Raw genomic sequence first — 25,587 nt, forward strand, 5'->3', positions numbered from 1 at the left:
CGAAGGAACCATCCCAGCATTCACCTTAGCTACTTGCGAAAATTGAGTATTTTTGAAAAAAGGGATTTAGTTGGATGACACTGGACTGCTCATATGAAACACTATTTGAAATTTAGGCTCATAGGGACAAATAAGGATAAGGTAACAGGAAACTGAAATTTCTTCCTACTCTATATTTTAAGCAGCATATCAAAGAAGTCATAAAGAAATAAAAGGAATGTTCAGACGTGGAATTCAAATTCAGAGTAAAAGAATATCAATGATACAATTCACTATCGATATTGCTATTCTCTGTGAAAGGAGGAGGAATAACAAGGTGTACTGAATGGAATGGTCAGTAGATTGAGCATAGAATATGGACTTAGAGCAATGCAAAAATAAAAAAACTACTGAGAAGCAACAGAAATGAGATTACTAACAAACTTAACCTCAAAACTGTGGAGTGCATAGTAGAAATAGTGAAGAAATTCTTTTCGAAGATGTTGAGCTACAGTCATAAAATACTGTTTAAAAGAGTAAACTGCCATGTGACTGTGTATTACTACATTTGTTTTATCCAGAGTCTGGCTTTTATGCCATTCTCAAGTACAATATTAAAAGTTGTTAGACCATTATTGTGTCATACCTGTTAAGGCAGGCTGCAAAGTGGAATGGTCACATGTGGAAGTGGGCATGATATCAAGATGTAGCCAAGTCAAACACAGCTGACTGACACTAGATAGAACACAGAGAAGGAGAAGACAACAGCAACCCACAAACAATCAAGTGCAAAGTGGAAACCTTTGCTACAACAATATCAATGGTCAAGAGCAAAGAGAAAGACAATTTGAATCATGACCAGACCAAGTGCCAAGCGAGGTTATTATTGAATAGTCCATAGTACAGCAGTGACAGTAACCGACAGCATCAGATGCAAGTATGTAACTGACTGACTGTTCACTTGGTGGCCATATTTACAGCAGCCACAAGGGACACTACTGGCTGGAGAATTCACATGGCGAGATGAGTGGCTGCTCATGCTGCAATTGCAGTGCTGTGGTGAGATTGTGCCCTCTAGAAACCATCTAGGATTATTTCCTCTGGCAGGCAGTCAACCTCTGTGCAGCCAGATACCATATCCTCCCCTCTGAAACAGGCACGTAGTTGGAAACACCCCAGACAATGCCATGGGGGTAGACTGGAGTCATGTTTGAAGATCTGGTTCCTTGACAGCCAGTTGCAGAAAGGGAGGATGTTCAGTGGTGTCCATTAAGGCATAGTTGGTGCTGGGTGTGCCAAGGTGTTCCACCAATCCACATGGATGTGGAAGGAATTGGGAATTGCTGGTGCAACAGTGTGGAGACATAGGCTGGCACCACATTGGCACCAGGAGGAAGTGGAGAAGGTGGTGGTGGTGGTGGTGGTGGTAACACCTCTACTGGAGGCCAGAGCGGGTTGTGATAGTACAGCTTGAGCCCCTTCTGTGTTTGGACTGAGGTAACCTGCAGCCCATGGGTCTCCACTGGTGTACAAGTCTCAGTACAGCAATGATAGTAACTGGCAACATCAGATGCAAGAACAGAACTGACTGACCATTCACATGGCACTGGCTGGTGTATTCATGTGGCCAGACGAGTGGCGCACTCATGCTGCAAGCACAGTGCTGCGGTAAGACTGCGCCCTCTAACAGCTGTAGGGTCAGGCCTGCATAGCTCTGTCAAGTACGTAAGACTGGGAGGGGTGGGAGGGGGTCTCTGAAGAGGTTAGCATCAAAAGATGGAACAGGGTCTGTGGTTGCCAACCACAGAGGAGCTCAATAGCACTATGGCTGTTAATCGGTTTGGTTTGATAAGTGCTCAAAAACAGGGTGAAGTTTGACATAGAGGCAGAGGATACGACACATTTTTCATTAAAAAATTTTTTTTTATTTGCTGCTTAAAGGTCCAACTGAGACATTCCACATCACCATTTGAGGAAGGATGGAATGGAGGGCTGCAAATATGTTTTATGCCACTGGCCTTGCAGAAATATTAGAAAGCAGATGGCGTGAATTGTGGCCCATTATTGGAGACCAGTATGCGGGGCAACTGCAGTGAATTTACAGTGTCCTACTGCACTCGTTGGGTGGGATGGGAGCAGCATGTGCAGCTTTGACACTCTGAGCAAAGAGTGTGAGCACATGCAGGACCCCGGCAATCCATACAATCTGCTCGGGAGTGAGCGGAAAATCACTGCAGGCTTGAAGGACCACTGACAAGGTGCAATTGGACACTCAGACACCGTGGATACATCGGATAACAATGAATTGCAACATTGCTGGAACCTGCAGATTGCCCAATGTCTGTGACATAGGGTGGAACGTATGGTGGCATGTTAATCGCAGAAATTTATGGCGTCACCGTGCATCATTCATAGCAATGTGTGCAGTCTGAAGGAGTGTGTGATGTGCAAGACATCCTCAAACAATAGGTTATCTACTTTAAATCCTGTGCATGGTTCTCAGGACCGGGTTCCAGCTAAACACCACCACAAATCATGGAGTCCACATAAAAAGCCTTGCAGCTTTGATTGGGACAAGTGAAATTGCATTTGTGGCTTAGACATTTGAAGTTTGTGGCCCAGGACAGGTACGATTGTTCATGTTGTTCACAGTGTTGGTGAAACTTGAGCCTAGAGGGTACCACATGATATTTCTGGAAATAATAATTAGTCAACAGAGGTCAGACAGAGGCACCAATTTATGGAGAAGAAAGAACATATGCAGGGATGAATAGTGGCATTGACTGCAGGGCGGCTGAGGCATGGAGCAAAGTGGCCTTATGCGCTCAGAGTTTGTCCACCTGAAGCTGCTGCTGTTGCATTAGCTGCTGCTGCTTTTGCTCCAGCAGGCAAACTATTTTAGCATTATACTACTCAACATCTACCTTTTTCCTTGTCACCTATACTATATCTGAGTGGCCGAATGCCCGCACGGATATCAGAGCCCAGGAGAGAAACACCTTACACCAAAAGCCAGAAGGATCACTTGCAGAAGAGAATGTGACACCAAGCAGAAGCTGAACTGAGTACAGTTGACTGACAGCAGACAGGACAAGACCAAAGCAACCTATGTAAACAATGGATTGCAAAGTGGAAAGTGAAAATAACTCCACTGTACAAACACAAGTTCAGTGAAGTTATTTTGTCTACTCACATATGAGAAATGGATAGCAAATGCTGGTTAGATATGATCTGTCTCTAAACTGAAAAGCGAGCGGTGCTCAAGGTGGGGGAAGCTGCCTATCCTGAAAGAACACTACAACTGCCATTCAGGATAACTAAGAATCAGTGTAGAACACTCTACAGATCTGGCACAAGGCGAACTGTGGAAGGTTTGGTTGTTGTTGCTGTTGTGGTCTTCAGTCCTGAGACTGGTTTGATGCAGCTCTCCATGCTGCTCCATCCCGTGCTAGCTTCTTCATCCTCCAGTACCTACTGCAGCCTACGTCCTTCTGATCTGCTTAGTGTATTCATCTCTTGGTCTCCCTCTACGATTTTTACCCTCCATGCTGCCCTCCAGTACTAAATTGGTGATCCCTTGATGCCTCAGAACATGTCCTACCAACCGATCCCTTCTTCTAGTCAAGTTGTGTCACAAACTCCTCTTCTCCCCAATTCTATTCAATACCTCCTCATTAGTTATGTGATCTACCCATCTAATCTTCAGCATTCTTCTGTAGCACCACATTTCGAAAGCTTCTATTCTCTTCTTGTCTAAACTATTTGTCGTTCACGTTTCACTTCCATACATGGCTACACTCCATACAAATACTTTCAGAAACGACTTCATAACACTTAAACCAATACTCGATGTTAACAAGTTTCTCTTCTTCAGAAACGCTTTCCTTGCCATTGCCCGTCTACATTTTATATCCTCTCTACTCCAACCATCATCAGTTATTTTGCTCCCAAAATAGCACAACTACTTTACTACTTTAAGTGTCTCATTTCCTAATCTAATTCCCTCAGCATCACCCGAGTTAATTCAACTACATTCTATTATCCTTGTTTTGCTTGTGTTGATGTTCATCTTATATCCTCCTTTCAAGACATTGTCCATTCCATTCAGCTGCTCTTCCAAGTCCTTTGCTGTCTCTGACAGAATTACAATTTCATTGGCGAACCTCAAAGTTTTTATTTCTTCTCCATGCATTTTAATACCTACTCCAAACTTTTCTTTTGTTTTCTTTACTGCTTGCTCAATATACAGATTGAATAGCATCAGGGAAAGGCTACAACCCTGTCTCACTCCCTTCCCAACCACTGCTTCCCTTTCATGCCCCTCGACTCTTATAACTGCCATCTAGTTTCTGTACAAATTGTAAATAGCCTTTCGCTCCCTGTATTTTACCCCTGCCACCTTCAAAATTTGAAAGAGAGTATTCCAGTCAACATTGTCAAAAGCTTTCTCTAAGTCTACAAATGCTAGAAATATAGGTTTGCCTTTCCTTAATCTTTCTTCTAAGATAAGTCGTAGGGTCAGTATTACCTCACATGTTCCAACATTTCTACGGAATCCAAACTGAATCTTCCCCGAGGTCGGCTTCTACCAGTTTTTCCATTCATCTTTAAAGAATTCGCATTAGTATTTTGCAGCTGTGACTTATTAAACTGATAGTTCGGTAATTTTCACATCTGTCAACACCTGCTTTCTTTGGGATTGGAATTATTATATTCTTCTTGAAGTGTGAGGGAATTTTACCTGTCTCATATATCTTGCTCACCAGATGGTAGAGTTTTGTCAGGACTGGCTCTCACAAATCTGTCAGTAGTTCTAATGGAATGTTGTATACTCCCGGAGCTTTGTTTCGACTCAGGTCTTTCAGTGCTCTGTCAAACTCTTCACGCAGTATCATATCTCCCATTTCATCTTCATCTACAGCCTCTTCCATTTCCATAATATTGTCCTCAAGAACATCGCCCCTGTATAGATCCTCTATATACTCCTCTTCCATTTCCATAATATTGTCCTCAAGAACATCGCCCCTGTATAGATCCTCTATATACTCCTTCCACCTTTCTGCTTTCCCTTCTTTGCTTAGAACTGGGTTTCCATCTGAGTTCATGAGATTCATAAAAGTGGTTCTCTTTTTTCCAAAGGTCTCTTTATTTTTCCTGTAGGCAGTATCTATCTTACCCCTCGTGAGATAAGCCTCTACACCCTTACATTTGTCCTCTAGCCATCCCTGCTTAGCCATTTTGAACTTCCTGTCGATCTCATTTTTGAGACATTTGTATTCCTTTTTGCCTGCTTCACTTACTGCATTTTTGTATTTTCTCCTTTCACTAATTAAATTCAGTATCTCTTCTGTTACCCAAGGATTTCTACTAGCCCTCATCTTTTTACCTACTTGATCCTCTGCTGCCTTCACTATTTCATTCCTCAAAGCTACCCATTCTTCTTCTACTGTATTTCTTTCCCCCATTCCTGTCAATTGTTCCCTTATGCTCTCCCTGAAACTCTGTACAACCTCTGGTTCTTTCAGTTTATCCAGGTCCCATCTCCTTAAATTCTCACCTTTTTGCAGTTTCTTCAGTTTTAATCTCCAGTTCATTTATTTATTTATTTATTTATTTATTCATAGGTGGAACAATAAATATTGTATGGATGTCATATGTTGCTAATAATCTACATCTATGTTAACTATTCTTTTACAGTATAACAACTTTTACTTACTAAAAAGGTTTTATGCTTTTGTCTGAAAGTGAGGGGCTCATTTATTTCTTTAATTTCTTGTGGTAATTTGTTATACAGTTTTATCCCATTATAAAATATACTTTTTTGCGTCTTTGCCTTGTTCTTTCTATCTAGATGGAGGTGGTGACAAGCTCTTGTTTCATGGTCATGTATTAGGCTGTTTGTGTTGTACATTTTGAGATTTTTCTTAATGAACATTATGTTCTGAAAGATATACTCACAAGAAACAGTTAGAATGCCTAGCTTTCTAAATAATTCTAGACAGTGGGCCCTGTTGTTGCTGTTTGTTATTATCCTTAAGGCTCTTTTTTGTACTTTGAACACAGTTTGTATGTTACTGGCACTTGTTCCCGAAAACATGATCCCATAGCTGTTATTTTAAGACAGGTATTATTGCATACCGGTGCAAGGATTCTAAGAGCATAGCATGCTGTGGATAATTTCTTTGGCAAAATGTTGACATGGTTTGTCCATTTCAGTTGGCTGTCTACATTCATCCCTAAGAATTTGGTACTTGTTACACATTCTGATTCATTATTATTAACTTTTATTCTAGTGGCATTGTGTTTTTTGTTCAATTGGAAGTTAATATAGTTAGTTTTCTTTACATTTAGGGTTACTTTATTTTTTAATGACCAGTTGTGGACATCATTGAAAGCCTCGTTTGCTCTTTCTGACAGTTGTGTTGGATTTTCACCTGTTATTACTATGTTGCTGTCATCAGCAAAAAGTATTTTTTCTCCATGTCCGATACTTTGTGGGAAGTCGTTAATGTGCATAAGAAACAATATTGGGCCTAATACACTTCCCTGTGGGACGCCTATATTCACATTTTCTGGGTCAGACAGGTGTTTTATAAGGGAATTGTTTGAAACTTGTGATATCTCAACTCGTTGAACTCTGTTTTCCAAGTATGATTTGAACCACTTCTTTGTCACACCTCTTATTCCTATTTGCCCTAATTTATGAAGTAAGATTTTGTGGTCAACTGTATCAAAGGCCTTGGACAAGTCTAAAAAGATACCACTTACATTTTCACCTTTGTCCAGTGCTTCTAAAATTACTTTAGTGAACTGTGCTATAGCAGACTGTGTGCCTTTTCCGGGCCTAAAACCAAATTGGTCATTGGAAAGAAGATTATATTTATTCAGGTAATTTAGCATTTTTTTTTTTGACTAGTATTTCTATTATTTTAGAAATGATAGACAGTATAGAGATCAGCCTGTAGTTCTCTACATTTTCCACATCTCCGTTTTTAAGGATAGGTATAACTTTTGCTTGTTTTAGGTACTCCGGAAAGTATCCATATTCGAAAGATTCATTAATTATGTCTGTTAATGGGCCCTTTATGGAGTCTATACAATCTTTGATTACGCAGACTGGGATTTCATCAAGTCCTACTGAAGTTTTATTTTTTAGTTGGTGTACTACTAGTGCCACTTCCCTTTCTGTAGTTGGCAAGAGCACCATTGAGTTTGTTGGCTGGTTCTGAGTAGGTAAATCATACGTACCTGGAAATTTCTGCTGTAATTTTTTTGTAAAACTACTGAAATATGAGTTTACAAAATCAGCTAATTTTTTAAGGTTACCTACTGGTACATCTTTGTTTTTAATATGTGAATTGAAGTCCTTTTTAGCAGTTAGATGTTTCCTGTTTGGCGATGTTCCAGGCTGCTTTGCTCTTGTTTTCAGCTTCAAGTAATATTTTGTTGTTTGAAAGTTTTTTTGCAGCTAGCAACACCTTTCTGTATATTTTCCTGCACTTTTTGCAGAATTGCAGAACTTCTGGGTTAGATTGATTATTTTTTATGGAGTTGAGATATCTAAGAGTTTCTGAGGATTTTTTTGATACCTGTAGTCACCCATTGATTTCTCTTTGTAGTTTTAATTTGATAAAGAGTTTTGGAAAACATCTCTTCAAATCTGAGTTTAAAAATTGAAATGAACTTGATAAATTTCTGATTTGCATTGGTTTCTGCATAGACTTCCCTCCAATCTTCATATTCTAGCTGGGATTTAAACTGATACAGGGCTGATTTGGAAAACATTCTTTTGTATGTACAAAGTTTAGGAGGAGTTTCTACATGAATGTTAGTTTTTAAGATCTGGCAGAGGTGGTCTGATAGGCCCAGGTTTTGGACAACAATATGACATTTTTTACTATCAATATCTGTAGCTACATGATCTATGGATGAGGAGGATTCTTTTGTTATTCTAGTTGGACAATTAACAAGGGAGGATATTCCATAACAGCTTAGAATATTCACATATATGTTGCTAGCCTTATCAGGCTTCATCATATTAATGTTTAAGTCACCACAGATAATTACATATGCTTTTGGTCCAGAAACCTTGTCTAAGCTTTGATTCAGTTTTGAGAAGAATATATCAATGTCTCCACTGGGAGAGCGGTACACACAAAATATGACTAATTTTTTTGCTATGCCAGGTCCTATTATTTCAACAGCGGAAAGTTTGAAATGTTTGTCCTCACCTAGATCTAAAAGATCATATCTAACTTTAAATGACATACCTTTTTTTACATAGATACATGAACCTCCACCATTCATTGAAATTCTACTATAGTAACATGCAAGGTCAAATGAGGCTAATGCAATGTGTTCAATTTCCTTCCCTTTGCACCAGTGTTCAGTGATACACAAAATTTGGCTATCAAAATTTTCCAATTCTACTTCTAGCTGTTGTGCTTAGTTCTTTATGGCTTGAATGTTTTGGTGAAACACTGTTAGGCATTTGTTTTCACATATCTTGGTGGCACCTTTCCCTTTAGACCTGATGCTAAAAAATCCTTTAGATGGGCTGGTGGCATGGTTATTCTTCTGTTGATGACAGTGGAGGTGAGTCTGTTGCCAGTTAGACTTGGAAGTTGGTGTATCTACAGGTATCTGCCTTATGTTAGTCTTGTAACTGAGGCCGGGTACCAAAAATCCTTGTTGTAGATTCCTCTGCTTGCAAGCATTTATCTCTTTCCTTGTTGTGTGCTGTTGTTCACGGCTTTGCCCCAGCAAAAATCCTGGCTTCTCAAGGGTGGCTGCATTCTTCTGGTGTGATGACTGCTCCTATTACCACTGCTGCTGCTGTGTGCTGTTGCAGTGAATGCCAGTGATTCTGGTTGCTTGGTTATTGATGTTGGAACTACTGCTTCTGATGTTGCTGTGACTGCTAATGATTCTGGTTGGTTGGTTTTTGATGCTGTAACTATTGCTTCTGTTGTTAGTTCTGCTGCTGCTATGTTGGTTCAGTAGTAGGTTCCTCTGCTGCTACTGTTTTTTGGATGGTCCATTTGCGTGCTGCTCCTGTTTTTGCTGGTGTTTTGCTATTGGAGATTTATACCATCCCAGTTCAGTGGCTGTCACTTTGTAATTGCATTTAATTGATTCCCTTATTAAGTTTCCTAACCTGGCCTTTCCATTTCTGTTAAGGTGAAGCCCATGTTTCGTAAAACATTCTCTGTCAAGTGTGCTTGAGTCAATTAATTTCACATTGCTGAATAGCCTACAACTACTTTTAGGTTTCACATTAATTCTGTGAATTTCCTTATTCACACATGACCATTCAGGTAAATCATGCCTGTGGGTAAAGTTCACCAGTAAAATGTTTGTATTTGACAGTACTAGCGAAAGACTCAAGAGCTGTTTATACATTTTCATAGCATTGTTTTCGTAAATGTCTTTAGCTCCTGCGCAGATTACAACACTGTCCTGCTTGTCATAGTTATATTTTACGATGTTTTTCATCACTTCTTTGAAACCAGCACCTGGTCTAACCATGCCTGTGACTGTCGTTGATTTACTGTTTACTTGCAGTTCTTGAGAAATTCCTTTGGTGTGACTGTCTCCAAAGACGTCGACTTTTGATTCTTTCTTCTTTGTCACACACGTCGGTTTTTGTTTATTTGTATTCTCACTTTGTTGCAAAATGTCGTATTTGTTTTTATCGCAAAATGTGACAGATTTTACGGAGTTTGTTATTCTTTTAGTGGACAAGGGATTACCTTTTAGCGACACTTTTATCCACTCGGACGTTGTTTCACTGTCTTGCATCACTTCACTAGCGTTTTGCATATCCTTATTGCAGGCATCACTACTATTCGACAGAACACTGTACCTGTTTTTATCTGTAATTATAATTTCATAACCAATAGATTGTCAGAGGCCCTGGAAATGTCTTAAAATTTAAAACCTGGTTCCTAAATCTCTGTCTTACCATTATATAATCTATCTGAAACCTTTTAGTACCTCCAGGGTTCTTCCATGTATACAACCTTCTTTCATGATTCTTGAACCAAGTGTTAGCTATGATTAAGTTATGCTCTGTGCAAAATTCTTCCAGGTGGCTTCCTCTTTCATTCCTTAGCCCCAATCCATATTCACCTACTGGAGGTTGAGGTTTGGTATAACTTTCGAAACACCCTGTCATTGTTTTTTGTGACTAGTTGTGTAGGGAGATGGGGACTCTCTTGCTCGCTCTTCAGTTTGCAGATCTATGAAGGAAGGGAGTGCATGACCACAATCTGGTGATCTACTCTACCTTCCGTCACACATCTGTCCCTGTCCCCCCCCCCCCTCCCCCCTCCAGCCCGTCACACCCCCATAACACAATTTTTTCCTTAATGAAGTTCTGTTGCATCATTGTGTGTTACACACATTAAATACTTGTCTTTAACCCATTTCATTTAACAATTTATACGACTAAACTGCTATTTTTGAATAATCTGCAAAATTTATTTCCCCTGAAATGTGGAAACTGTTAGTCCCAGAAAAAATGGTACCCTTTTTATGTAGGAAATTTAATGTATTTTAGTTTTGTACCAAGAAACGTTTTCACCAAAAGCTGTGATTTTGGCATTATTGAAGAATAACAAAAAAGTGACCTTTAATCAGCTGCCCCCATAAAGTGACCTTTAATCATCTGCCCACATGCCTGCTCCCATTCCATCATTCAGGATTCTTAGCACGTTGTTCATGGCACACCTGCCTATGACTGTACAATAATTTGTGACTGTATGAATTTTTACCCTGATTTTCCTTCACTGATTGGACTAGGATGTTCTCCTGCATACTTTGCTGGGAAAGCTTTGCTGAGAGAAATATCATCATGGTGAAAGGCTTAGCAACCTCCTAATGGTTTTTTTTTACAACTCATATGAAAGTTTATGGACCCAATGTGACACACAGTTTTCATCTATTACGAGTTTCACTGCAGCATACACTTATTACTGAGAGAACCACTTATTATACTCAACAATCATCATGCAGGCATAGAAAGCTGAAGAAAAGTTGCACATAACATGTGGCAGTTAAGATGGGCCACCCCAAATACACCCCAAACAACTCTATTAGGGTGCTTTTTTTGCTATGCTATAACAGACATTGTGCTGAATTTACTGATGTGCATCAGTAATTTTTAATATTTATTGCACCCTAACTAGGAAAGAGTTCTTTTTTTAATGTTTTAATGGAACTATATACTTTTTTGTGGCAGTGGAAAGAGCACTAATTGAAGACTTAAACATAATGTGTGTATCTTGATCAAATAGTAAAAAGATAAGTGGTGTGGCAAAACAGTCACACCACCATAAGCAGCTCAGATTCTATACAGTAAGTTACTGAACTTCTCCTCAAAGGCTCCTTCCAATGCTAAGGAAAAAATTGTATGGTTCCATTTAAAAAATAAAAGCAGTGTCATTCTGGCAGCCATATACCTTAAAAACTACTTTCATGTGTTAGAAAACTCACCATAGTGCCCACTATAACTTAGCAGAAACCACACCTTGACTTATTCTAGATATATTTTGGGAGGCATATCTTAGTTTTCTCATCCTGTATACATCATTTATAAGGGGGCCCTCCACCACTATAATCAAGTAAGTTGAATCAGTGATGAGGCTGGAATAGACTTTGATAGAAGTGTGCGCATAAGAAGTTTTGCACAGGTGGTCATTAGGACATCAACAATACAGCAAGAAACTGAAGTTTAGAAAGGTGCAGGAAGTGATCAGGTTGTTGTAGAGGTTGGGAAATGTTCATGTAGTTAGGAGACAAAATAAATACTGTTAACAGAATTCCATGGCATGAGTTAAGAATGTAACAACACTGGCAGTACAGCTGGTTCGTATGTTCCAAGTTACAATACTTCTTGTGAATAACAGCAGAAATTGTACTCATTGTTGTGAAGTAGTTGTCTAGGGGACTATTGGTATAGATCCTGATTGAATGCTTGTAAAAACTTGGTGAGCTTTATCCACTGACTTCAGAATATTGTTGCCAATAATAAATGACCTTACTACCCAATACGTGTCATATAGTAATAATAAAGTTTGTGAAATAAGGCTACAAAAGCATTTGTTTAGTTAATACAGTTGTAACTGCTTTTTTTTCATTGTATTATTACTATATTATTTCTTTTTTAACTTCTAAAATCCTACATTCTACTATTATCAGTGATACACAGAAGGAATGTCGTGTGCCTTGCTGCAACCTCTCTTATAAGTGGCAATCTCTTACACTAAATTTAAAGTACTGGCAATAATATGCTGCTATAGGGATTTGCAACACTTTCATCTAAGAGTAGAGACTACTATTGACCATCAGGCTTCAAAAATTTATTGTGTTAAAAAAATGCAGAAGTTTTGTTTGGACATGTGAGCTATGGACAGATAGATAGATCTATTCTTCATTCCATAGATCCATAGTGATGAGACCTTCAAGGATGTATAAAACACAAAAAATGTATATTTACAAAAGAATGGATTTGCTAATTTTCCTTCCATGCTTGTAAGAGCATGCATGTTTATGTATGTAAGTAATTTTAGTCGTGTGGCAGATTTTATCATTCATTACTTTACTAAGTGTTAATTTCTTTATATTTATTATTTATCCTCTATTACAGCTTTCAGCATTTCGTAGTCTGCGCTGTTATGGACCAGGAGAGCAATGTCCTTGTGATGAACTTCAAGGCCTTGTAGTGAAAAATTACAGGCCTCCTGTGCCACTTGGCAATAGGCAGCTTCGAGAATGTGGTTCACTTTAAGTCTTCTTTTTCTGCAGTGGTGTGGGAAATGGGAAAAATAAATAACTTCTCTACTGACATCACCAAATTATAGCTGTTACTGAAATATATTTTACTTTATGTCAACAAAACTTTTGAGAGAGTTTAATGTAAAGGCTGTTCTTTAGTGTTAGCATCTCAGGAAGATTTCTATTTTTGTTTTTGTTGGAAATATATATACATAATAAAAATTGTTATGTATTCTTGTCAGAGTTTTTGTTAACATAGGGGATTGCTTATGTGAAGATTTTAAAGCCAGATAGTAAAATAAGGATTATAAATATTTAGCATAAAGTGACAGAATGATGCTAGAAATGGGCCTGTTATTTAAAGGTTTTATAGTATAAATATGTTTAGGTTATAAAAGTTTGTGTATAGTGATTTTATAATATGTTGAGTGCTGATTTATGTATTGATAAACTTTGTTACCAGATGTAAATGTATTTACTGTTATTCTGATATATATTGTACAATAAAAAATGGGATCTATGTTTCCTTCAGATGTAATTAAGCCTGTCTCAGAAACTTTCCAGTATCATAACTCATCTACAGACACAAATTGTACAATAATCACTTACTGCTGCTGCTGCTGCCAGTACTACTACTACTATTAATACTAGCACCACCACCATCACCACCGCATCTTTCCATGAAAAGTAGCCTACCTGCACCAGCTTCAGATTGTTATTCACTGCTAGTAAAAGAATTTATAAAGTGGTGATGATTCAGTGAAGAAACAGATTATGTTAAATAGCAAAAATCTTAATCCGTACATCTGTGATACAATGTTTTATGGATTTATTTGCCACAAGACTAAATGGAAGTGACTTTTTATTGCATAACTTTCACATTATTCTCTACACTAGAGTAATTTAAAAGAATCAGTACATTTACACCTCATCCACATCTAAAGAGATACTCCATAAGTTAATGTAGAGTGCATGTTGGAAGGCATTTTGTACAATTATTGTGAAAATTATAATCAAAAACTATAGACTCCTGCTAGAAAAGTTTACTGCTGTGGTTTTAGAGGCTCAGAACTATCTCTGACCAGATCCTACCTCAGTGACAAAAAACAAATTGTAAAGCTCAGCAATACAAGGTCAAATGTCTTGGATATCATCCAGGGCATGCCACAGTGTTCTTTGCTTGGATCTTCACTCTTCATAATATTTGTAAATGGCTTGTCCAGTATTATGTTGTGTGAATCCACATACTACATGGATGGTATCAATTTTATTGCAGCTGCAAAAAATTGAGCACTGAAACAAAAAAAAAAAAAAAAACAGGGATCACCTCAGAGCAGCCAGTAAGTGGTTCCAAATCAACACACTGTGTATGAATCATTAAAAAATGTGAGTGTTCTCTTCAGTTTATGTACTGCAGATAATGGCAGTGACTGCACCTCGACTCAAAATTATCATCTAAGTTTTGTACCTGTTAAGAGTTAAAATGTGATGCATATTTGTTAAGCAAACTAAGGCCTTGAGTAAATGCTAGGCTATTGCTCAGTGTAAAATATACCTTTTTCAACGTCCACTTGACATACATCATTTTGTTATGAGGGAATTCCCCAAGAGCAAAACTTGTCCTCATTTGACAAAAGAATGCAGTCAGATGCACGTACGAAGTCAGAAGTAATGATCCTTGTAGACCACAGTTCGAAAAAACTAAAAATACAAACAGTTGTGTGTGTCTTTATACTAAGTTGTCTAATACAAACAAAAGAAAACCAAATCAAAACTACCAACCAACAAAAATACCTCCACCTCAACAGCTGTCACCTGTTCTGCACCATAAAGTGGTTTCCATACAGCCCAGCCAATGAGTTTCAACTCCCTTTCACATGCCCTCAAATGAGAAATATCGTCCCCACCCATTCCCCTTTTCAACTACCTCTCATTGTGCCATGAAATGAGAAATACCTCCACTCTTTCCACAGTGGTATTCCGCCACAATATGAATTAAAGTTTAGGGAGAAGAAATAAAAACTTGGAGGTTTGCAATGACATTGTAATTCTATCAGAGGCAGCAAAGGACTTGGAAGAGCATTGAACAGAATGGACAGCATCTTGAAAGGAGGATATAAGATGGGCATCAACAAAGACAAAACAATGGTAATGGAATGTAGTCGAATTAAATCAGGTGATGCTAAGAGAATCAGATTAGGAAACAAGACACTTAAAGTAGTAGATGAATTTTGCTATTTGGGCAGTAAAATAACTGATGATGGCTGAAGTAGAGAGGATGTCAAATGTAGACTGGCAATGGTAAGAAAAGCATTTCTGAGGAAGAGAAATTTGTTAGCATCAAATGCAGATTTAAGTGTAAGGAATTATTTTCTGAAGGTATTCGTCTGGAGTGTAGCCATGTATGTAAGTGGAACATAAACAATAAACAGTTTACATAAAAAGAGAATTGAAGCTTTCAAAATGTGCTGCTACACAAGAATGCTGAAATTTAGATGAGTTGATCATGTATCTAATGAGGAAGTGCTGAACGAAATTGGAGAGAGAAGAAATTTGTGGCGCAACATGACCAAGCGAAGGGATTGGTTCATAGGACACATTCCGAGACATCAAGGGGTCACTAATTTGGTATTGTAGGGAATTGGGGGGAATGGAGTGGATGCTAAAAAATGTACAGGGAAGCCAAGAGATGAATACAGTAAGGAGATTCAGAAAGATATAAGTTACAGTAGTTATTTGTAGGTGAAGAGTCTCTCACAGTATAGAGTAGCATGGAGAGCTGCATCAAACCAATATTTAGATGAAGACCACAACAATAGTTCTAGATGCAAGTCCTGTCTCACGCATCCTCAAGCTACCAACTACTCCATTCCCATCATAGGCACCTCTTTCATCGGAGACAGGGTTACCTGTGAAAGCAACCATGTGGTCCACAAACTTAGCTGCAACCACTGTGTCACATTCTAAATGGGTGGATCAACTAACAAGCTGTCTATCTGCATGATGGCCACCACCAAACTGCAGTCCAGAGACGGCTGGATCACCGAGTTGCTGTGCATGCACACAACATACAATGCTTCACTTTTACTGTTTCACAGCCCTTGCCATCTACTCATAGCATATTGACACCACCTTTTCCAAAATGTGCATGTGGGTAGTCTCTCTGCAACAAATGCTACGTTTCTGTAACATCTTGGCCATGTCAACCTCTGCTGGTCCTGGTCTTCCATTTGCCTATCCCCTTCCCTGCTCCCATTCCAGTACTACACCCCCCCACCCCCCACCCCACTCACACACACAATCTGATCAATGCACCTGTGTAGTCCTTTCCCCTTCTCTCTCCTCTTCCCTTTCCCCCTCCAACTTCTCTTCCTCCTCTCTCCCCCCCCCCCCCCCCCCCCCCATCACCACAGCCTTCTTCCTTCTGAACCTGCACCTAGAATCTGCATCATATTCCTGCATGCTCTCAGGACAACACTAGCATCTTCCCTCTATCCAGTTATCCCTCCCCACGTCACCCAACAAATTTAAACAGGCACACCATTCAGTCCAGCAAAGATTACTGCTTACCTCACATGCAGTCACAGCCAGACCTTAGAGCCTTGAGATGAAAATAGTTATATGCGTGAGAGAGATCTGAATTCCTATGTGTTTTTTTTTTCTGCCTCTGTTGAAGGACTTATCTATCATCCAGAATTCTGTTATGTTCAAAGCCAATCTTAATGCCTTTTTGAAAGGCTATATTTTGCTATTGGCTAATTTTCAGTTTTCCTGATTTTTATTTGAAATTTATGTGCAGTGCAGTGTTCAAACACTGTGTCCAACGTAAGTCTTTGTGATACCTGCAGGAATTTCATTATGTTTATTACAAAATATTATTTAATTCTGAAATGGAACATGAGATTTCAAATTTGTCATGAAGTTCTCTATGAAATCTCACTCTTACCACTGAATTACAGAGTAGCTTCTTACTAACTGTAGAATAGCAGTTAAATGCTTGTATGAAAAGGATACATTCTACTCACCATACAGCAAAGACGCTGAGTTGCAGACATGCACAACAAAAAGTCTACTAAACACATTCCATATTTACAAACCTCATCGAACAGCACCACAAAGCATCAAAAACAATGGCATCCAACACTTTTGGATTTAATAATTTCTTCTCACTGGAATTGCTAAACTTTCTCCTGTTGCACGGGTGGTAATAGAACTGAATTGAATTTTATTCGATCCTGTAAGATTACATTGTGTACAGTAAATGTACGCGTAATATATTACATGTCTAAGTAGTAACATTCATTACCACTTATTTTTCTACCCCTTTAGCTTACATTTTTACATAATTGATAATGAGTAACAATATATACAAATTTAATGACATAAGTATTCTGCAACACTGTAAAACTCTTTTTCAATGAGATAGTCTTTAAATTTCTTTGGAAATTCATTGTCAAGTACACTATTTTGCAGGTTTTTAGGTAGACTTCTTAGTATTCCGATACCAGAGTACTTGGGTCCTTTTTCTAGTGTCGCTAGTTGGTGGGGTATGCTCCGTACTGCTGTTGTAGGTATGAGTTTTACTCTTGTAGGTGATGCTGATAGGGGGGTGTCCTTGTTGCTGGTAAACTTTAAGCTTGTGGTGTGGAATTCCTACAACCATCACATGTTTCTTTCCCCTGAGTTTTAACAATGATTCTGAGGTATGTGTTGCTCTTCTCAGGTCATTTCTATAGACATCATTCCCACCTCCTATGATAATTTGTCACTGTTCTTCCTCCCACTGTTTTTCTTCATTTTTGCTATTTCCCACATTGGTGCTCTCAATTCCACTTATCCACTGGCTTCCAGTTCATGTTCATTACGTAAACGTTGTGCCATGCCTCGACCATGCTCATCAGAATGAAGGAATATTTAGCTTTTATCAGTATTTATAGTCATGTTTTTACCCTCTACCATAGTCTTGTTGAATGCATATTGATTTTTCACTCGCAGGTGAACTTGATTTAGTCCGTATGTTGTTTTTCACTCGACTTTGATTGCAGTCTCTCTCACTTACAGTTAAGTTGCACGAATAAAGCTTTTCAGTGTCAGGTGATGTGTTTGTATTTATACTATTTTTCTCCGCCTTTTGCTTCCAGTCTTCTTTTAACATTGTTTGAGGCTGAAATATATTTGTTAATTCTAAGTTAAAACTTGATTTATCATGTGTCACACGATTTGTATTTTTAGGGTTGTTGTAATCATCACTTTTCATTCTTTCCCCAAAGAAAAAATTGTCGCTGAGATGTGTCATTTGCAATTCTATGCGGCGAGCGTGGTTTCTAGCCATTTCAAACTCTTGATGTAATGCAGCTGTAACATTTTGTTCCCCACATTTCCTCGTCTGATGCACTGCGCAAAGCCGCAATGACGACATGGGCTTATTGGTCCTAAATGCTTTAAACACGATGAGTGGCTCCAAACAATAGTTTTATGCAAATTTTTCTTGCACTTTAGATGAAATAAATTACTGTTTTTCGCGGGACGATTTACTATTGCATCTACGCTATCTTGGATAGTAGCCTACTATGAAACAGACAATATTTATTTTGTAAAGAGTGGTAGTGTAGAAAATCATAAACATTTATAAATTTCTACGATTATTCAATTGTTTCGAATCTTACCTATTTTTTCAGAGCTGAATATTCAAATTGAAAGTTGTGACAGCACGAATCGTCAGAATAGAATAAATTGAGTATGCCAATACCCATCCTGTTTCTATACGAACTTTTGGCAATATTCATTTCACTAAAACATCTCTCTAATTCTGCAGATGACCAAGGCTTCCAGGTAGCTTGCATTCTGATATTTTGATAGTTCAGACCAAAATCCAACTGCGCCTGTCAGTATCTCCCACTCCCATCGTTGATTTCCTGCAACCGAAGCTCTGCAGCAGACAGAATGGCTGGTCTGATACCTATTTCCAAAGCTAATGGTGTATTATTGTCCTTCATTCTTTGTAAACAGTTTTCTGGTGCTGTAAATGCTACCTTGCATCTTCAACATTCTTCAGGAGACGGTATTGGAGCTCGCTGACAATGCGTGCGTTTGCAGACTGACTCAGCTGTGATCCATCGTTTGCGGTGATTTGTAGTATCTTCAACTCACTCTCATTATAATGTGTATTTTACAGATCATTTTAAGCCTTTTGCCTTATCGAGTTGGACTAGCATTCGGGAGGACGATGATTCAGTCCCGTGTCCAGCCATCCTGATTTAGGTTTTCCGTGATTTCCCTAAATCACTTCAGGCAAATGCCAGGATGGTTCCTTTGAAAGGGTACGGCCGATTTCCTTCCCCATCCTTCCCTAATCCGACGGGACCGATGACCTCGCTGTTTGGTCTCGTCCACAAAATCAACCGCCACCCCCCCCAACCGTTATCGATCAGCGGTGAAATCAGTTGTGTGTTTCTGAAAAACAAATGAATTCCAAATGGGTTGGTAATTATTCTTTACAAGAATGAAAAAAGGCCAACTGGATGGGGTGACAAGAACATGGTGCGAGGATTAGGTGTGGAATTTCTTGCTTAAGGAGAGTATAAATTCCACTGTCTTTTCCTAGAATATCAGATGCATTATCTGTGCCTATACCAGGCGTCTTCTGCAAATTCAATTCTTACGGGTTCCACACAGCAAATTTTTGCATCATGTGAATAAATCTCTGAACAGTTTCACAAATGTTGAAACTACAAGGCCTTTGTTTTCTGGAAGTAAAAAGTACAAACACCTAGCTGTTTCGTAATAGTAGTTTTTGCTCCCTTCGATAAGTATGATACACGAAATTTCACCAACATAATTTTTCAGTTAAACTTTAAAGTGTTCATACAGTACTTTTTTTTTACTTCACTCCATTCTGTGCGATATATTTTCAGATCACCTATTTGGAAACGCCATTTGGTCAGTTCGCTGAGATGATCAACAAACTGTATACCACAATGCATACTCATAAAAGTCATTCAGGCATCGGCTCTGGCTATTGTGACTGATGAAATTTGGACTGTCTAACACGAGAAAATAGTTTAGCCACTTTCACATACTTTTCGGATTTAGAATGATCTCTCAGTTCTGAATACTTGCAGCTCGAAAGGCACTGACAAAAACGACATTACACCATTGTTCTATCTGTCGGCACCTTCTGAATCCAGCTTTTACCTCTACATCTTTTTACAACTATTCTGTAAATTGTTGCTTATATGGAGGTTTCTCTGGCATTTTTTAACGAAACGTACACACATCTAAGAAAACTGACTTATATTTCAAAGTGAAAAGATTGAAATAAACGCACTTAGAGACTGATGTCTGTGTAATGTTGATAATAAGAGTGGCTGTGATAGCAACTGCAAGCTATATTTTAGCAAGTGCGATTGTTTACTCAAGGAACCCACTGCAATCCCGCTGCAATCTTACTGCATCAGGCATCGAACAGCAAGCAATAACAATCACAATACTGATTGTTAAACAACGTATTACTATCTGAAAGTCCATTCAAAATTCCGTTATAAACTCTGTCGAATTTCTTGTTTGACGGTTAATATTTCAATAACAACGTGAATTACGTTAATTAAATTACACTGATTAAATTATTAAATTGTGTTTAATTCATTAAATTACAGTAGCTTGAGAAATCTGCCCGATAATCGGCTGTCGGCTGAGAAGAATATTTTCCGGTTTTAAGAAATATGAAATTGCCAGAGCCATCCGAAAATAGGCTGTTTGGCAACACTTATCGTCAGTCCCTGTTGTAATTACATCATCACATAAAAGCCCCCACACACCGGCGTCGCAGCGATCCGTCTCAAGGGCGATCGATAGCACTTGTGCGTGCCAATGGCAGCAATCGGTCGCTGATCGCTGGTCGTGTCAAAATCCCAGGCAATTCGAGCGATCGCATGCAATTCATGCTTGCGATGTGACTGGTTGGTTGCCTGGCGATGTGCGACCTGTTTCTCAAATTATTATTAATAATTTTTATATTATTAATAATAATTTGCCTACTTGGGAAAGAAATTTATGTTAGAATTTAAAGTTACCAAGGGACCACGAACTACTCTGAGGAGTGATATGGAAGCTGCAGTTGCCATTTTTATTAAGAAGTATTGCAAGATACTCTCTCCTTTTTTGCAGTGATTAGTATTTTGCAGCTTGTGCTATAGAAGGAGAATTGATGGGAAGTTCATAGCAGGAAAACAATGGGCTCCCTCTTATGAATTTGACGTATTTTCGAAATAATTATACGCATTATTAAAATTTTTAGCTTCTAAACGAGATGGTATACATACCTACTATAATATACAGAGGACATTTCAGTTTAAATGTTGAGAGCACATCTGTCATACAGTTACACTCTAATCTCTTGTCATTTCATATAATCTAACTCTCCTTCATTCAGTTTATAACAAGAATTACGGTAATCAGTAGTGACGCTATTGACACCATCGCTACAGATACATCGAATAAATTGTGTAAGTACTTGGAGTTAAATTATAAGACTAATGAATAAAAAGGAACTGAGGACTGATAAATATAAAAGAATTTTATTGGCACACTAGGAAGACGTACACGACCCATATTGTCTCAATGGAAAATGTAATATTTTCTGTAAAGTAATCTACAATTCCAAAGAAAAGCGTTTCAAAACAAGCTTCATAAATTATAATTCCTATTTATTTTAAATTTCTGTTTTGCGAGTATTCCCTGGGATAAGGAAATCAGCTGCAACTGCTGCTAAATACAGCAGTTCATGTTCCGTGGCAGAACTTCTCAATGCAGTGACGTTCATAATACTGGTCGAAATTGCTTGGCAAACCGCTCGTGTGTGGGGTGTCAAGGGTAGCGACCGATTACAAGCGACATCGCATTTAACGGATTGCTGTGATCCGTCTCTCTTGTTTGAGGTCCTTAACACTTTCCTCTGATCGCAACAATGCTTGTGAGAAATTGATACGTTTGAAACTAGGAGGATTGTCTGTGGTACTCCACGGACGCGCTGCACTCGATTTTGTAGAAGACGTCCTTCGTCTGCATGAAGAGAACCCGAGTACAAGTATAAGGGGCGTTCAAAAATAAATGAGTTGGAGGCATAATTACAGAAACCAATACCAGTATGTTAGAAATATTGACGCTGGCTGTTGAGACACTTGTTCCACTGTGACACAAGGTGGTGAATGGCTCTCTCATAAAATCTTCGGGGCTGCAATGTTAACCAGTTCCGCACGTACTGCTGGACGTCGTCGTCCAAGGTGAATCGTTAGCTCCTCAGAGCATTTTTAAGGGGACCAAAAATGGCGTAATCACAGTGTGAGAGGTCCGGACCGTATGGAGATTGGCCGAGAACCGCGACTGTGTTGGCCGTATGAGACTGCATTGTCGCGGAGAAGGACAGGTGAGATTGCCTGGTCGTTTTGATTTTATTGCTTGGTAAAGGGTGGTCAAGTTTTGCGAGTAATGCTGGGCATTCACTGTTGTCTCGTGCTGCAGGAATTGAATCAGAAGGGGGCCATCTTGGTCAAAGAAGAACATCAGGATAGCCTTTCCGTTTCATCTCGGACGACGACGTCCAGCTGTACGTGCGGACCTGGTTAACATCGCAGACCCGGGAATATCATGATACAGCCATTCACTGCCTTGTGTCAAAGTGGGACAAGTGTCTCAACAGCCAGGGTCAATACTTCTAACATACAGGTACTGGTTTCTATAGTTATGCCTCCGGCTCGCTTCTTTCTGAACGCCCCTTTTATTTTAATACTCGAAGCATTGCCCGCGTCGTGTGATTCTACAGTACACATGTCAGAGGTCACTGTCTCAGCTGTGTGCGTACGCGAAGTGGGAGATTTGAAAGTGATCCAATCCTCAAACTGATATTACATCCAAACAGTGCATCTCCGGACATGGGTTGCTTATCAAAACTTAGTCTCCTTTACAACTCCTAGAAGACTGTCATAGGAATCTTCAATTGCCCTGTGCATATCGTTTAGGTATCGAAGTAACCTTCATTACAGTGATAATAATTAAATGTTTGAGATAAATTAGATTTCAATACTTTCTGTTAAAATTAGTGGATGGGATACGAAACATTTTCAGACTAACCAAATCAGTTACCGGTATACCGAAAATGCTAGTTTTAGAATTTTGATCATCTTAAGTTACGTTGTGCAAGACGCGACAGTTGGCTGCGACTGCGACGCTGCCCCCTCCTCTTTTCCCACCCTGGCAAACGGCGACACGGCCGCAACACGACTGGAGTCGTCGCTGTTTCCCAAGCTCCGGTCGGCGGCGGCGGATTCAAATACATAAGAAAAATAAGAATTCCGATTTTCTTGCTGTAAAAAATACTGTATGTTAATGCAACAAAGTTACATCGGCTCCCAGAGTTAGTTTTTCGATACAGATTCTCCTTTTACTTTAAAAAATTGAAAAGTATCTCTTCCGGTTTTGCGTGTTTTTTTCGCTGTATATTACTTCTCTATTAATTGTGAGGAAAGTAAAAGGCAAAAAAAATTGATGTTTGCGTATCTTACAGTTTCACATCACAGGTTGATAATGAGGTGTCTATTTTTCCGATATTCGTCACAGTTATTCCGATACTTAATTTACAAGTAACCTACTGCATAAAATTTGAATTGTGTACAGTGAAAAATGTGGTCGCTGGCTACTTTACGTATGGTTCACGTTAGGTCATACATAGTTGCCGATGAAAAGAAGCTAACATATCGAAATTATTTTTAAAGTTGAGATCAGAATGATATCGATCTCCGTTTCCGAGATTTGGGCTCATATATCTCCGGGAGCGTCGCGACTAGCCGCCAGTTCTGTCGACGCGCAACGAGAATTGTGTGGTCATCACACGATAGAGAATGCATTTGTTTTGTTTCGCTGACACATTTGGACCTAATGAATCCATTTTATGTCATATTTCTCCGGTATGAGTTACTAATATTTCTCCATATGCTCTTGACAATTTCATTTAAAATGCCACGAAATGTAGGTTTCTTAAAGCCAAGTGATCAAGCAGAACCCATTTTCTTGGTTTTGCTGGTGGCATCTGAACCTGTTCCAAGCTTTCTTTCTCGTTTATTTCTCTGATACGAGTCCCGAATATTCCTCCATCTGTTTTTGCACATTTCACCTAAAATTCCAATGAAAGATAAGTTTATTAACAATAAGCGCACCCTAGCGTCATTGCATTGTTTCAAGTTCTTGACAACAAGATAGGGTTACACCTTAAGCATTTCTAGAACTTTGATTCTGAACGTCTACAGTATACACCGGCAGAAATGTGGAAGAAATAATGTCCGTGCTTGTTCACAAAATTTCCCCAAATTATACTTGTCAGTTTCTCCCATGCAGAAACTTTTGGAACAAGCTAAGGCAACTTTCATAGCCGACTGAATCTTTATTCCCATCCAAATGAACTTCCATATTCTTATATTCTGACAGCATACATCGTTATGGATGACACGAACATTTAATCTTGCCAAGCTGCACTCAAAAGATGACTCCAGGATTTACAAAAGACGAATTTCAATTGTGAACTGTGTCAGACCAGAAGGGCCTTGTAAAACAGTAGTGCACTTTTGGCACAAGTTTTTTGAGCACCATCTTCTACCAATGAATTGAAGTGAATGTGACAAATTACTTACTGCAGCATACTGTTTGCGCAATCTGTTGAGAAACGCCTTCCTCAAAAACGAACATCTATTGATTACAGAAAACTGTACAACAATCTGGTGGTGGTTTTCCACAACTAGAAGGTATCATCAAGACACCAATTTACCGTTTACTTTCAAAGTGAAGGTATTGTAAAATGTAACTTTCTCGTTGTACTTTAGATTGTTCATTTTATAATGTACTTGCCGTTTTCAATTTTTATCGTCACAAAAAAGAGTAATGCGAAAATTGACCTTCAAGTTCATTTTCATCATTCTAATTCTACATCTGCATGGATTATACTGATTTTCATAACAGGCCTGAAAAATTTGCATTAATGGGAAAATATTATATATTTCACTCACCTGCCAGTTTCAACTGTGCACCAATTTCTTCCCAAATTCTATCTCTGAACATAGTGTCTCTATATTTAGGGTTCTTCAAATCGTAAAGGCAAGGATGTTGCGAGACCAGCTCACAGAGCATCACATCCTGTGAGTGGCTTATTTCAGTTTTCCTTGACTGGCTCGATATGTTTCTGGCAGCCGTACGTCTTCCGTCGCATCACTGCTCACTGGTGCAGTGCTGCGGCAGCTGCCGCAACAGTGGCGCGTCGCATCCCAAACTCGAACTGCGCATGCGCCAGCAGGCAACTTCTGACGTCACGTAGCGACCCGTCGCAGTCGCTAGTGTGCATCGCGTCTTGGACAATCTCTGCAGGCCGGCCGAAGTGGCCGTGCGGTTAAAGGCGCTGCAGTCTGGAACCGCAAGACCGCTACGGTCGCAGGTTCGAATCCTGCCTCGGGCATGGATGTTTGTGATGTCCTTAGGTTAGTTAGGTTTAACTAGTTCTAAGTTCTAGGGGACTAATGACCTCAGCAGTTGAGTCCCATAGTGCTCAGAGCCATTTGAACCAATCTCTGCAGTCGCCAATTGGTGGACATATTTTATATGTCGTTATGTCTGATAGTGATACAGCTGAAAAATGTGAGCCCAATGCACTTTCTGGAGTATGTGAAAATATCTAAAACAACAAGGAATATTAAATAACTTTCGAAACGTCAGTAGTGGTTGGTGTCACCCCTTTCACCAACCAAGGTATTTTCTTTCGTATCCTTATCATGTCAGAACATATTTAAAAAG

General features: G+C 39.1%; 2 protein-coding genes across 2 annotated transcripts in view; both read left to right on the forward strand.

The window, feature by feature from the left end:
• Positions 1-13,270, forward strand: part of LOC124549890 (carbonic anhydrase 13-like) — a 255,948-nt gene extending 242,678 nt beyond the window's left edge. Inside the window, exon 7 of the mRNA XM_047125273.1 lies at positions 12,629-13,270. Coding sequence (XP_046981229.1) covers positions 12,629-12,769 — 141 coding nt within the window. The 3' untranslated portion in view covers positions 12,770-13,270. The remainder of the gene's footprint in view (positions 1-12,628) is intronic.
• Positions 13,271-25,465: 12,195 nt separating this feature from the next.
• LOC124596422 (DC-STAMP domain-containing protein 2) overlaps positions 25,466-25,587 on the forward strand; it is a gene marked incomplete at its 5' end in the record, with an annotated part of 246,176 nt that continues 246,054 nt past the window's right edge. The window contains one exon of the mRNA XM_047135557.1: positions 25,466-25,542. Within this exon, the coding sequence (XP_046991513.1) occupies positions 25,466-25,542 (77 nt within the window). The remainder of the gene's footprint in view (positions 25,543-25,587) is intronic.

This window comes from Schistocerca americana, chromosome 1 (assembly GCF_021461395.2).
Source record: "Schistocerca americana isolate TAMUIC-IGC-003095 chromosome 1, iqSchAmer2.1, whole genome shotgun sequence".
Lineage (NCBI taxonomy): Eukaryota > Metazoa > Arthropoda > Insecta > Orthoptera > Acrididae > Schistocerca > Schistocerca americana.